We start from the raw sequence: 15,416 nt of genomic DNA on the forward strand, positions 1-15,416 counted from the left end.
TACACCTTGTGATCCTGATCAATTTTCTAACTACTGCAGTCAAGTGTATGGCAGAGTTGTTATTTCTCCTTGGCCTCACTGAGAACCATCACTGAAACCCTCTTTGAGAGCACACCTGAATTCTGCTTTTTGCTATTCAAGAACTATGGCACCAACTGTCTTAAGTCCAGCTACTCTAAAGCAGTTAGCAAGCAGAAATCCCCCAGAGAAAACCAGAGACTGGCCAGGACAGGCTTCCTGAGAAAAATCAAGCTTATCCTCTGGTGCAGAAAAGACTAGGAGCCTCAACTTTCTGCACTCAGGCCATTAATGGAGACACTCTGTGCTACATTCAGAAAGGAAGGCAAGAAATAATAATAAAAAAGGTGAAATTCCAAACTTCCCATTCCTCTAAGATCATAATTATAGTGAATCTTCCAGATTTTAGTGCATCAACACATTCAAAGAAACCTTAAACATTCAGTGTATAAATAAGTGATGTAGGAGACAGTAAGTAAAGACTTTCCCTTACATGTTTAAAAGACCCATGAGGGGCTGCGACTGCTCCTGTGTCTTCTAGATACTCATCCCAATTGAATTCCATGTCTTCCACACCAGAACCAGCATCTGTAAGAGAAGCCAAACACCTTCAGCAACCTCTTGGCTTAAGTGCAGGGCTATTAAGAACTTCAGCAAAAATGACTTCATTTCTAAGTGACTGACCACTCAAGTGTGCAATGGACTTCAGTTACACATTTCAACAGATGGACAACACTGTTTCACCTTTATTTATACGTGAGGGGCACTTTAAGTTGGATTTGGTCTGAAAAAGTCACACCTTGAATATTTTGGTTAAGCACAAATTGTTTACACATCTAAGAGAGGGGAGTACAGGGTAAGTTCTGTATTTATTCCAACAAATATTTAGGAAAAGACAGAAAATTCTGGGCATACCAGACCTTCAGAGTATTGAACTAAAAGCAACCTCAAAAAATGCAATACCATAAGTGGTTTGAAAAGATGGAGCTAAAAAAAATTGCAAAAAGACTCCTCTCTTTTTTAAGCTAGTTGGTATTTACTTCGGAGTTAAAAGACAACAAAAGCACAGAGAAGAATTCAGGGCAGTTCTAAGAAAAACAGCCCCAGACAACTGAAATCAAGAGCCTTCAAATGAGTCACTTCAAATGTCAACTCGTAAGGTATAACAGCTTCTTCAGAGCAAGAAAACCTCGTTTCTGGATATATTTAAAGCCAAAATGGGCTAAACCCACTCAAGCTGCAGTTGTACACTCATGCTATCAGAAAAGCAAGCACTTGTAGTGTGAGCTGTGCGCTCCCGTTGAGCCACATTTTCTATCACTATTACCATATCTGTCCCTCCTTGCACAGTCTCCCCTTCAGCTCTTGCCTCACCACCTTGCTCCCCCTCCCACTCCTGTTTTCTCCCATGTGCAAACCCACCTGCTGAAAACCCCAGCAGGCTGAATTTGGTCCCCTATTTTGTTCACTGTGCTGCCACGCTGGTTTTTCTCCAGCTGGCACAGTGTGGGATGACAAAGGAGGCTTGCTGCCACTCCATGCAAGTGCCAGCTTTAACCTAAACACAAAACACAGCTTCAGTAGTGAAAAGGGATGGCAGTGATGTGAGACAGGAGCAAAGCTTTTCATTTCCACACAATTACAGAGACATCTCTGTGAACAAACACGATGTGTTCACCCCACTGCACAAGGAAACCAATCCCTGGTTCATGCATGAAAACAGAGATCTCTCCATGTGTTGGACGTGTGGGAGAGCTCAGCACATAACATTTTCTGCACTCTCAGCTTGTCTTAGGACAGGTGGAAACTCCTCTTACAAGGAGCAGCAGTGGGAGCAGGAAACACTGAGTGTCCAAAGAAAAGGATGAAATACTGTTACATGCCATTATCTGAGCTGTGGGCAGGGTGAAATCTGCCAAGTGTGCTTCAAAACACTTCTTACCCCTTGAACAGAGGGGGCAAATATTTGCCCAGAAGACTGAACTGCTTTCAATCATTGAAAAACTGCAAGTCCTCAGACTTCAAATTCATGTTACGTTCGTCTTTGACTTTCACTGTAATTCTAGGAATAGCCAATTCCTAAATTCAGAAATGCACCTTCAGATTGTGCTGTTAACTGATGACAGTGCCAGTTTTAGGGGCGGCTCCTATCACTCCCCAGCCCCACTTCATTTCCCTTTATTTTCAGATTGGCCACTTGTAAGACTTAGAGCTCAAGCAATCAGAGCTTGAAAATCATAATCCATTTTATGAGATACTTTTTTAACTTTCTGAAGAAACACACCTGGAAAAGGACAGAAGTGAGTAATCCTAGTTAACAGATTCTGAGGGAGCAAAGAGGACCAGGCACATAACACTGCTGTTTGCAAACTAGCATGAAGTGGGACGAAGTTCTGGCTGCAAGTCATCCTAAGAAAAATATAACCTCACTGCAAAGCCAGACTACGATTGCTTAACTCATTAAAACAGTATTTTACTTAATATAGCCATAAAAACACTTACATTCAGGAAACGGGAAGAAACTACAGCTCAAGTAAAGCACCCACAAGCAGCTTGGCACAAGCCTGCTTGCCGCTCCCTCCATCTCCCACCTCCCAGCAGTTCCCCCCCTGGGCCCAGCAGCCACAGCCTTCTCACGGCACTGCTCCCCGCTCCACACGTTCCCATACCCACGGGAGCTGCATGCCTCCAGGCCTCTGCCATGGCCAGGAGGGCCCAGCGTGGCCAAATCCCACCAGCACTCAGCTTCTCTGGAAACTAGTTTTCCACAGGAAAAAAACACCGAAATTCTTGCTCAATGCTCACTGCCAAGATTAACACTCTCCCTCCTCTATTTCAGAGGGCTTCCTTGCAGGGTCAGAGGTTTTCTTTTGATTAAAAAAAAGCACCCAGAGCTTTTGCCACTCCTCTCAGCCCACTCTGCCTTCGCTCACACATTGGCCAGGTCCTACAGTTGGATGACACTGGGCTCTCAGCCTTGCACTTCAACCATTCAGCCACACAGCGGGAAGTTCGGGTGCCCTTAGGATGGTCCTGCAGATGCACAAAATCTCAGAAATCTAGTATCAGGTTTTCTACACTCAATGGCAGAAACACTTCCAGATGTGGCAAAGCACTGCCCCACAGTGCAGCTGGCTGGAAATCAAGTTTAGATCCTGTTCCTTCTCTGTTCACCAGCAGAACAGCTACAGCAGAGGCAGGGCCCCATTCCAGCTGAGGCTCCGACCCGCTCTGTTGCTGCATTCTACCAGCCCCAGCAGCTTGGCTCCATTCTGGTGGGTGAGCAGATCCTGGGGCACACAGAGAACCTGTTCAATCAAGCTGCATCCCTGTGTTAGCCATCCGAATCAATCCAAGCTCAAACAACCCCAGGAAATGTCATGAATTTACACCAGCAACTCACTTCCGCCATGAGAAAACTTGCAGATAAGGATGATAGATGACAACAAGTAAAAACATGTTCAGCCCATTTAATCTTAAAGCACAATTAGTTAAAGTAATGCTGTATGTATACACATGTATGTATGTTCTCTCTCTCTCCATATCCTTCATTGCTTGCAAGTCTCAAATGAACTCAGCTTCCCACCATGCAGTGGGACATATTTTTCTGTACCAGCACAATGGCTAAAGTGCACATTACTTTGGTGGCAAAGCACAACCCTGCAAAGGCAGAGAGAGAAACCAGACGTCGTTCTCATCCCTGCGGCCTCACCATACAACCGGCTTTTGCTCATAAAGCTTTCAAATCAAGCTAACCTATTTTGTAAGTAAAATATGCTAAGTGTCCCACAGAGCTCCTGTGGAGAATGCACACTGTCTCTGGAGGGCAGAAAATCCCCTGTAAGAACATTCCAAGTTCCCTTCCCCTTTATTGCTGCTTCTACCAATCTCAATTTCAACACCAACTCTTTCTTTCTGAATTTCACCACAAATTATCTCCTGTTGCTGTCCAACAGGTTCGGGCAGAGAAAGAACACTGAATGGTACCATTTGGATACAAGGTGGTGGATTACTAAGAGCGTTAGTCCTTACATGTAGCTGAAACGAAAGGAGTGCAGGCTGTTTTGCTCCTGGGACTCAAGTTAAATTCTCCCTGTGAATAACTTCCATGCATCTTTAATGTGATTGAGTTGAAGACTGTCATATTGGACATTTAAGTACATGCCACCCAAGTCTGCAAGACCTTCAATTAAAGCTAACCTAAAGGTTTTTCATCCTGCATCCTGGATATATTTAAATCTGATTTTAACAGCAGTTAATCTTTTCCATGAATACCAGCTGCAAAGCCATGAACCAATAAAAGCAGGTTGGAATCTGGGCAGCTGAAGAAGGCTGTGACGAGGACAAAAACTCTCTCTCCCACTGGTAGCACAGGAGCGTTACAGCTGACACCCTGAGCACTGCCTGGGTCCTCATACGCAGAGAGACGGTACAGAAACAAACAAAGAAACAAAAAAAGACAGAGGGGAGCCTCCAAAAACTGCTGGAAAATGTCAGCTGGAAAAATGACAAACAATAAGGAGGGAACACTTCAGAATGAGCTGGGACTGGTCTATCTCCAAGCAGTGCACAACACACCACGGGACACCACCAAAACCACTGTGCCTGTGTGTACACAGGGAACACTTGCTGGAACTTGTCTTTGAATGGAGCATGTAAAGCTTTTTTCAGTTACTGTTTGTGAATGCTAAGTTTAGGAAAATAGCTGTTCAGTAATTTCAAGAAAAAGGGAAACCCTCCACAGCTACTCCATAAGCACATAGAGAGGACTGTGAGACCTCTGCAACTTTTAGAGGAAGTACAGAGGGATGTGCAGTTAGCCTGCTGCTCAGCACCTGCACATCTCCTTGCTGTTCTTTGCTGCAAAAACTCTTTTCTCTTTTCCAAACTACACGACAGAAGACAGCACTTTCCAGTGGCAGAGGAAACTTTGCATATTTACGCGTGCTGCTTTTTCTTGCTTATTTGAGGATACGATGTTGACAACAACCTGAGTGATTGGCTATAATTAATAATCAGAAAGCATATTTTGGCATCAGACAGCAGGTGATAACATTCTGCGAGAAGCGCCATACATTAAAATCACATTTAACATTTCTTCAGTAACACTCACAGTAATTAGTCTTCCATAAAGTAAAAGTAGAAAAATTACTAATCATAAATTGTCTAATGAGGGACTGCTTGTTGGACGAAGAAATACTAATCCAGTGGTTTATGGTGGTTACAACAAATTTGCTCTTTATTAACTGTCCCAATACTGAGGGTAGGGACCTTCTCAAGGAGAGTGAACAAACCATGGCAGGCAAAGTCAGAAAAACAGATGATCCCCATAAGAGTATATAATCTAGGAACCCTGTTTGAGAAAGCTATCGGTATACTCCCAGCCATCCTGGACACTCTTCTCAGCCTGGTGCTTCAAGGTGAACCAAAACCTGGGCTAATTTATCAAAATTTACCACTCTGCACCAGGTTAGGAGCTGATGTCCCAAGCCCATCAAAAGGGGCAGCAAGGCACATCAGAGAACCAGGACAGATCACAGCGGCACCATACAGCTTCAATTATCTGGCTTCAAACCAGCAGCAGAACCTTGTGAAAATATTAAGAACAACACGAAAGCAAATGAGGACACAAGAAGATAATATTAACCACTTTGATAAGCAAATGCCTTAAAATAGTAGTGATAAAACCACTGGACTCTCCATAAGTTCATCTCATACTGATGTAATGAAGGGGATAAGCACAGTTTCTTACAAACATAATTACCTCTGTCGGTCGTATTTTGCTCTCCTCTAAGCCAATGATACACCTTGCTTTTGGCACCGAGTGATAGCAATCATAAGACCAGCAGTCAGAATGTAACTCACAATAACTGAAGCATAAGACACATACGCTACGAAGCATTCCCTGTGCCCATGGCTGTTCCCTCTCGCTTGTCAAGTATTTTGAGAACCCTTATCCCCAGAGCTCAGCCGTCCCACTACCTGCATCATGCTGCTGCTCTCCATTCATCTCCACAGCAGCCCAGTGGTTATTCCAAACAGCCAGAAGCAAGAGAATTCAAAACCGTCACAGTTTAGTGGTCATGAGTTGCCTCCCACTTTAAATCCTGCTGGCAGCCAGGACGTTCATGAAAAGATCCTGGAAAAAAAAGTAAAAAGAAATGGTGTGAATGATTATGAAAATCTCTATTGGACTTGAATTTCTTCTGAAATACATTAAAAACAGTGTGCACACACATATACAGTGTTTCACAGTCGTACACGCTGAAGGTACTCCTGCCCATGATGTCTGTTAGGGAAAAAGAACCATTTTTTTAAACCTTTCAGATCAAACCAACCAGCCAAATAAACAGATGACAGAAATACAGTCCTAAATATGCTGTGATGAGAAGTCATGGCTTTCAAACCTGTAAGCAGGTGATTTCTGCTGGAACCTAATCCAGCATCAACTACTGCAATTCCTATGAGCAATTAAATCACTTTGTTATTACTGGTAGAAAGTAAAATGAGAGGTCTAAAGTCATCCCACTACAACTGTTTTTGTCCCCACATTCTAAGTTTAAAAATGTTTTTCAAATAAAGTAATCTTCAAATGCCCTTTGCACTTCTGTTGAATGCCTGGGAAGCACCTTCTTTTCTAAGCGAAGTGCTCTAGCATAGTAATGTAAAGAAAATTTGTAAAAACTTGCAGTCCTCTAAAAAGACTGAAAGTTGTAAAAACAAAGGCTGCGTTTCTCACTTCAACACATTTTGAGTAACTGTGGTTTACAAGAGGGAAGCCCTAGACATTTGCAAAGCCTTAAATTTTTCTGAGTTTTGTTTAGTGAGGGTGCCTAAGAAGATCACCTGAGAGTCCTTTGAGAGGGTATTTTTTTCCTTTTTTTTTTTTTTTAAAGGATTTTTAAAAAAATAGTAACCCCTCTACCTATGGACAAGTCCTTAAGAAACACCAGTAGCCTAGCAGATGGAAACACAACATCTGACTTCAAAATGAGCATCAGAAATACGTGAATGTTCTCCATGATGACAATGCTTTGGAGGTGCAACTATGATTTCACTTCTGAGATTCTACTTGGACCTGACATAAGATGGCTACAAATGACTAAAAGATCATTTCCCATCCCACTACATCCACCAGCAGACTTTAAGTAGCTTTCTGCAGGCTGCAGTTCCATTTGTATTGACATTCAAATAAGCAGATTGTGACTAACAGCTGGTCTGAAGAATTCTAACAGCATGTTTTTTTTTCCCTTTGAAAATTTGCCTCCTTGTTAGAAATGGAAGTATTTTGAAGCAGCAGCTCTGCGAAAAGGGCCTGAGGTGGCTATGCCTGCCAGCCCCCTCTGTGATCTATCAGAGCAAGCAGTGGGCAGAAAACAAAAGGGGGAGAAAAAAGCATCCCAAAGTTCTGTAATTTGGGTTTGTGGAGGATTTCCATGGGGTAAGTGTAAAATGCTGAGTGCAGCAGAAGGCAGATGCTTGTGTTCTGAGCAACCCGGCTCGCGAGGTGGCCCCAGCACACAGCTCAACTCAACTGCAAGGCACTTCCACACAGAGTTGTTCTGCAGGCTGAGCCCCAGGGTCCAGCATCAATTTCAGGGAGCTGCACAGCCTGGCTGGGCTCCCCTGCACACACCAGTTAGCTCCGCTCGCACACAAAGAGAGCAACAGACTTGAGCAGGATTGAAGAGATATCTACCGATACTGCTCAGCAGGGCAGGAAGCTCCGCTGAACTACCAACCTGAAAATGTCCTTTACCACGTGAGGAATAGAAGCCTACACAAATGGCAAGACTTAATGCCTTATTAAGAGCTCCTTTCAAATGGTGGTTTGATGCCATAAAAATGTACCATGTGAAGATATGAACACTGTTTGATTCTTTACTACTGGACGGAGCTCAGCCACCAATCTCTGCTGTGTCGCTCACCTGCTCTTCTGTGGCTCAGAAAGCCCAGGCTTAGTGCATACCCACCAAGCCACAACTCCCAGGGCAGCTTTGTCCCTCCATGCTGACCTACCAAGCAGAGTTACCCATTTCTGCCAGCCACCGTCACTTTGCATACCCTTCAGGTCAGCACTGTGCCTGTAGGCTCCAGCAGCAGTATGTTCCTCACCTACCCCAGCTGAAGATGGTTTCCTTCTGCAGACAGCCCCAGTCTGAGCTTCTGAGGTTCCTTTTATCCCTAATGTAACAAGGCTGGAAGATCAGCCTGATGATCTTTGAGGTCCCTTCCAATCCACGCCGTTCTATGATTCTATATTATGGCCTTATGTTGCGTCAGGGGAGATTCAGGTTAGGAAAAATTTCCTCTCCGAAAGAGTGGTCAGCTGTTGGAATGGGCTGCCCAGGGAGATGGCGGAGTCACCATCCCTGGAGGTGTTTAAGATGTTGTACTGAGGGACGTGGTTTAGTGGGAAATATTGGTGATATGTGGACAGTTGGACTGGATGATCTTGGAGGTCTTTTCCAACCTTGGTGATTCTGTGATTCTATAACCTGCGCAAAGCTTGGCACACAGCACCCATCTAACACCAAACTGCTTTTTATCATTAATCAAAGTATTTCTTGGTGACAGCCTGTAAGATGTCCATCAGCACACTGCTAAGACGAAACAATGGCAGTGCCGTGACAAGCCCCCAGTGAAGCACCCAAGCCAACAAGTCAGGGATATACCACTGGTTTTCAACAGTGTAGCTCTGACAAAGTGCCCTCAAAATTCAACTGAAATTAAGGTTACTTTCAATTTATGCTATCCAGCTCTCAGTTAACTTCTAGAACAAAAGCGGACAACATAAAGGTAGCCTAATATATGTATTTATAACAACATGGAAATATTTAAATATCCCCAAAATCAAGAGGCCGTTTATTTAAAAGATGCCAAACACTGGCAGCTCCTGCTGAAGCTGACTGATATTCTGCCCAGGCTGGGCAGCCATTCAGGATTCGAGAAGCAGTGCTGCTGTTTTCTGTACGCAACAGTGAGAACACTTGTAATTAGCACCTGCCAGGGCAGATGCTTACGGTCTGGCACCCCAAAGATTATCTTCTGATAAACCTCAAGAGGAGGGGAGCACGAGTGCTGCCAGAGCAGAGCTGATTTGGAAACACTTTGGACTCCTCAGTCTTACTTCTGCATTTCAAACCTCCTTTCAGTACATGAAATATTCAGATGTTAGCAACTGGAGGCAGCATTAAAAACAGTTACAGTTCATTAAAGCCAGATGGCTCACTTGAATATGAAAAGAAATCAAACATAAGTTGGATGTTGAATTAGAGTAAATCAGCTGGCGTCTGAGGCTTAATATTATTTTAAAACAAAGGCGCACGAGACAAGGAGACACGCGTTACTCCCAGGGGCTGGGCAAAGCACTACACAAGGGTCATGTTTCACAAATTCCTTCATGCAAAAGCATCCAGCAAAATCTCTTGCAAAGCCTTGTGTGTGCACTGGAAACACCACCCAAAGCACCAGCGGGAGCACGGCCAGGAGCATCCTGCCTGCTGCAGGGGCTGTCAGAGCAGGGGACGAGGTTCTTTAACACCCAAAACTCTCAGCTCTGCCACAGTTTTCATTCTGCTGCTGGACAGTCCTGCAGCTGTCCTGGGAGCATACCTAGAGCAGGAGCAGACGAGGTGAGCATCCTCCCAGTCCCATACCCACTCACACGTACATACTCACGCTCTTTCATTTCAAGGAAATATCCTTACAATATACGAAATATCTTGCTCCTTACGAGGAGAGAAAGCATGCGCACTTCATCTAAAGATTTTTGTAACAATTTATTTACTGTTAGAGTCCTGCTCGTGCTTTTAGCGGTGCCCTCCTCAGCACATCCCTCTTGGCCCGGTGCCTGCAGTGGATTGCTGCTGGCACTTCAGCGCAAGGAGCTGCCTGGGACAAAGCAGCCCCCTGCTGCCACCCTGAAGGACTGGGAAGAATGGGCTCAGGAAGAGCCCACAGCAGCCCCTCCTCGGCACATAGCTACCAACAGCAGCCGAGCCCCAGTGTTCACACCTCCATGTGCACAGCCACCCTTCTGGGGGATATTCCCAATTCATCTCAGCAATGCACATGCCCACCAGAAGGGCCCTTCTGTAGTTAAGATCTGTATCTCATACCACGCAGTCAGCTGGAAGGAGACTCTTCCTTCACAGCAAGGCCCTGTGCCGGCACCACGCTCAGCAGGCCAAGCTTCACAGCTGGCATGTGGCCCCCCAGTCTGGGAAAGGCAAATTCATGTCTTTCTTCCATCACGAAGGAGATCATGCTGGGGACAGCACCCACTCCGAGGGCACAGAGTGTGCCCTGACCAAGCTCTGCGAGCACCCACTGGTCTGGGAGCCAGAAATGGACAGGGCCTCTGAGGTGGGAGCTGCTTCTGAAGGGTTTCTTCTGAAACAAGCATTCTCCTTTCAGTCTTACATTTGAGCAGTAGAATTTACTTAAAAGAATTCTATAGCACAAGTTGAACCCAACATAAGAAAATACTTCAGGTAGGAGCCAACTTTATCTTACGTCTCCTTGCAAGGTATAGTACTGGATGTACAAGAACGTCTTTAGGAAATCCATTCCAGGAATGCTGGTGAGGTTCATATCACAGTAGCTTGCAGTTCCCATTAGTTAGTACATTCAGCACAAAAAAAGGTTAGATACCCAGCAAGCAAATTTGGAAATCAGGACCCAAATCCCCAGCACCAAAGAAGGATTTCAAGCTACCAAGCTGTTTAGTGCAAGTTTCATTCACTTTCTTGTAGCAATACACTGACAGTACAGAAACACCCAGATATTCCATACCAGAGGTCACTGCTTCCTGAAAACAGCCATATCCTCTTTGGGGGGAAATGCAGAGGTGGGTTAGGTTACAGCCACCAGCCGCTCTCCCCAGGGCCCAGCAGGAGATGTTTGCTCCTTTGAAAATCTCCTTGAATCCAGAACTGAAAGAGGCAAAAGCAAAAGAATATTCTGAACAGTGTAAGCAATCTCTAAAACCTGCAATGGGAAGGAGCTGTTTAAAATTCACAGATCAGCAGAGGTCTGCATAAGCACTGCTGCTGCACATGGATAAGCAGCTCGCCCAAGTCCCACAAGCAATACACACACCACGGCTTGGATTTTGGGCACACTCCTGCCTCTCTTCAGAGTCAGAAGAGGGTTTAAGACCTTGTAATTCAGTCTTCAGAGACTAGCAGTTGGAAGCCTGAATAGCACTTACATATTTTCTATCTTTCATCTGTATAAGCAAGGTGTTTCACAAGCATGTGCTTCCCTACCATTTGACCCTCCACAGACAAAAGACAAAGTGGGAGACACCTCACAATCTCCAATTTATGATGGAGTTTCAATTTTCTCAAGCTACTCTAAATGCTGTCCAGTGACTAGCAAACAGCAATTTTGGTATCCTTTCCTGTAAAGCCACCATTTGCCCCAGACATTTGCCCCCCTTAGCTCAGAACGGTCATCACACCGTAAATCTTTTTAAGACAGTCCTGCAAAGCCCAGAACGTCAACTATAGATAGGCAAAATAAAGTTTGATGTTTCTACAACAAAACAATAAAAAAAGCAACCAATTTCACAAAAGTCTCAGCTGCTGAAGAAATTTTCCTGCCCAGCACAGAGAACAGAAACTTTGGGTTGACTTCCAGCTCATTAAAGTATTACTTCTGCATGCTCGTGTGGCACGGTGGGTCTGTAAACAGGTGCATATTTGCTTGCTTCTGTAAAGATTTATCAAAGCTGAACAGGTCACTGATTTATCCTTTACTGTAGGTGTGTTCACCATTTCTTTTGAGCCATCTTGATAGCATATTGGAAGCTACACAACAAAAGCAAAACCCTCATTATTGTGCTATTTTTAAAATACATCACAGTGGTAGCTATGCTTCCATGGTTTTCGTAGCTGCTAGACTAGCTGTGACCAAAACTAGCCCAGCCGATTTCACCAACCTGGGTTATCCCAGCCCCAAGCTGCCTCTCCCAGCCAAGCCATACCAATGTGCTCCTCTATGAGGCTGGGCAGCGTCCTGTGCGTGTTCTGCACTGGAGACAGCCACTCACAGCTGCTACCTGTCCAAGAACAATGGCAGCAGAACCTTGCAACCAGCTATACTTCTCAGAAGTTATTTCATTAGAAGTGTCCAAAATTTCTCAAGTTTCAGCAGCTCTAATCTCTCTAGGAATTCTCTGTCAACCTGTTTTTTGCTCTTTTGAGGATAATACCTGTGTTCCTTCTAACACAACTCCTGTTCTTTACAAGGAAACCCTTCCCAAAGACAAGGCACAGGCTCCTTTTTTACCTTTTTGCCTGCCAGGGGGACATTCAAGTGTTCTTATCCAAGCGGCTTCTGCATGGCCTCCATGAGTAAAACCCACTGAGCGTGAGGATTATATAGGAACTGCTAGCACCAGAGTTAATTACTAAAACTTCCCACCACACTGGCACTGCAACCCCCTCTCGCTAACCGGCATTCATCACAGATGTACCCTTCTGTACCCATTCAACCCATTTAAGTACAAGACAGCTCTGAGTTGTCTGTTCCGCCATTGCAGCAGCAACACTGAGACTCCTCCAGGGAAGCGCATTTAAAGAACACAAACCCTACCTGCTTGCGTTTCTGAAGAAATTCCTGGGAAAATATAAGTGGGACAAAAGGTGTGCTAGGAAGAACACTGAATGTAAATAGCAATAGCAATTTGGGCTTACAGCAGTTCCACTGGACACATAACACACTTAAAATTGGGAAGCCTGGTTAATAAATGTTGAAGCAGTTGGCTCCAGCTAAACAAATGCTGAGATCTGTCATTCCAGCCCATGCTGCGCTACCCACTCAATCATTACTCTGCCTTCTCCAGCTACTTTCTCCTCCATACTGGCTACAAGAATACTGGGGGTTATTGGCCAAACAAAGAAACCAGACATGAGAGAGTTCTCTGTTTTAACTGAAGACTCCATACCATGCATGTTACAGCATGGAAACAATGGATGGGATTTGCGATATGCAACGCGGAGACCAAGACAGCAATCAGGCAGAGGGCTATGAGAACACCCCGCTGCAACAGCTACTAGCTCCCAAAGCAAAAAGCAAGCCAGGTCCTGTCTGAGGTGTCAAGGACTTGCACTTCCACTGCTAGGTGGTGGGAGACAAAGTACCAGCGGATAAACACAATTAAGAACACGAAACTCAGCTATTCACTGAGTGAAAGTTGTTCCAAACCAAATAAGTACATTAATTGCACACATATTTTAGACAACTAACAAAGACAAAAAAATTCCTGGAGAAATCTGCAAAAATTTATCTGTTAGAACAGATTTGGAAATTAATTTCCAATGCATGAAGGATGGCACTCCTGCAGGTAAGTATGAAGGTCAGTCAGCGCAGTTTTCACTAAATTATAATAAATACCTCCATAAAACTGCTAAGAGGCTCTATTTATTCAAATAAGTCCACTTTGCCAACTCATATTCTGTGCATATGTTACAGGAAAGTCTTTGAATAAAATCTTAGCAGGACACTCATATCATGCAAAGACAAAAACCCTGCAGCATCTCCTAAAGCCTTTGCTGAAGCTGAGCTCCTCACTCCGGAGCAGCTGAACTTTAACCACCTAATGGATGTCACCACTACAGGCAGCACAGCAATGAAAGGAGAAGGAAGTGGTGAGGGGAGGAATGTAGCCTGCAAATCTGACATGAAAAATAAAAAAGTTAATCATATAAAATGCTTTCAAGTATTGAAAGCACACTTACTTACTTCATTTGTCATGTCATTGAAATAGTACATGATTAAAAAAAAAAAAAGAAATAATATACCCATTTCTAAGAAGAGCTTCCGAACAACCAGCTACACACAGAAAGAGCAACTCCCCCCTAGACACCAGCACAGCCACTGGACAAACCCAGGTCTCATCACCAAGGACATTTATTTCCCTCCATCCCATCAGAGCAGACGTCTGAAGGTTAGGAACTAAACCTGCTTATTCACCTAGTGAATAACACCTAGTCACAGATACCATTGACTCCACCTCAACAGATGCTCACTGGTGCTCAGCACTTGTAAGCACCGCTCTCCCGGATCTGGGTTTAAAAACAGACTCTGGAGTCAAGCCTTAGGTTTGTATCTTATAAGTATTGGCACTGATATTTGAGGGCAACAAAGAAAGAAGCACCTCATTCACACTTCTTACAGTCTTGATCTGAGCAAGTAACTAACCCCAGTAAACCAAATTCTCAGTGGTGGGCTAGACTGAAAATTAAAATAGAAAATAGGTGGCTTATAACTTTGCAGGCTTTGTACTACATTCAGTTTAAATCATTTCAATTTAAAATAACTGAAATAAGAATACGTTATTTGTTTTTAAGCATGCTAATGCCCAGCTAATTTGTACTTGAGTACATGCATACTCTGCACAGACAGATGCAACTGCAAATCAAACTGCTGTCAAACAGACAGAGTGCCTTTCTTAACAAGCAGTAGCACTAAAAAAACACAAAACAACATGATTACATTTATGAGAGCTGCAGAAGCAATAGGAAGCTGTGCTGCTTTACCAAAATCACATCACATTGAGCTGGACCAAAACAAAGTCCCAAGTCGCTGTTTTCCATGTGAGGTTACCTGGCAGTGACAGCAGCTCACAGAACAAGGCGAATGAAACCACACCTGGTGTGAAACCAAGCACCATTTCCCTAGCTAGCACTGGGTACCACCTCCAGCCAAGAACTATCCATCAACGTACCAACTGGCCTCAAGTGCTGAAGCCTATGGCCAGTGTGTTTGGGACAGGGTAAGTGGAAGGAGCTTTTGGAAGGAGCCAGCCACACCCAGTGCTCCCTACACACACCATACAAAGCCCCCACCACCCAGACCTGCAGAGCTCAGGCCATGCTTCCAGAAATGTCAACAAACAGCTCTTTGGTTCAGGTAAGACCCAGGAGCAAAGGAGACTACAAGTTTCCCAGGGTCAAGACACCAGGCTTGCTGTGTCATGTTCCTCACAGAATCAGGCTTTAGGGCTCAGCAGCACTTCAGGACCTCCATGCCCCAGATTTTATTTTTATAGCTTAATTTCACTGTGTTTCATCACTGTGAAAGGCAGCGTCTTATTGCTACAGCAGTACTGGAATGGGATGAAATAACAGAGCAACAGGTGGCACAGCGTTGCACGAGATGGCTGTGAGATGGTGCTGCACAGCGAGAAAGAGGACCAACGTCTCAGCATGCAGCAGATGTCTGCAGAAGCTGAAAGATAAGGCATTACGCTCTCCTGCAAGGAGAAGATGGTTGCCTGCCAGATGACGGTCACCGCAAGGTGAGCGCTCAGTACTGCCCAAGCACTAGGCCCCAACAGGACCGCAGTGATTTCCTACTCAGAGGAATTCTTTCATTTAAAAGCAAAA

At 44.5% G+C, this 15,416-nt stretch overlaps 1 protein-coding gene across 3 annotated transcripts in view; it reads right to left on the reverse strand.

The window, feature by feature from the left end:
* Window positions 1-15,416, reverse strand: part of SFMBT1 (Scm-like with four mbt domains 1) — a 64,207-nt gene that overhangs the window by 31,241 nt on the left and 17,550 nt on the right. For 2 of the 3 annotated variants that reach the window (XM_021410051.1, XM_021410049.1), the window contains exons 2-3: window positions 6,001-6,157; window positions 512-606 (exon numbers count right to left, since the gene is read on the reverse strand). In XM_021410051.1, the coding sequence (XP_021265726.1) occupies window positions 512-606; window positions 6,001-6,028 (123 nt within the window). In that variant the 5' untranslated portion in view covers window positions 6,029-6,157. Of the gene's footprint in view, window positions 1-511; window positions 607-6,000; window positions 6,158-10,815; window positions 11,246-15,416 lie in introns of those variants that run through there. The other variant, XM_021410052.1, reaches the window with a different exon arrangement.

This window comes from Numida meleagris, chromosome 11 (genome assembly GCF_002078875.1).
Source record: "Numida meleagris isolate 19003 breed g44 Domestic line chromosome 11, NumMel1.0, whole genome shotgun sequence".
Lineage (NCBI taxonomy): Eukaryota > Metazoa > Chordata > Aves > Galliformes > Numididae > Numida > Numida meleagris.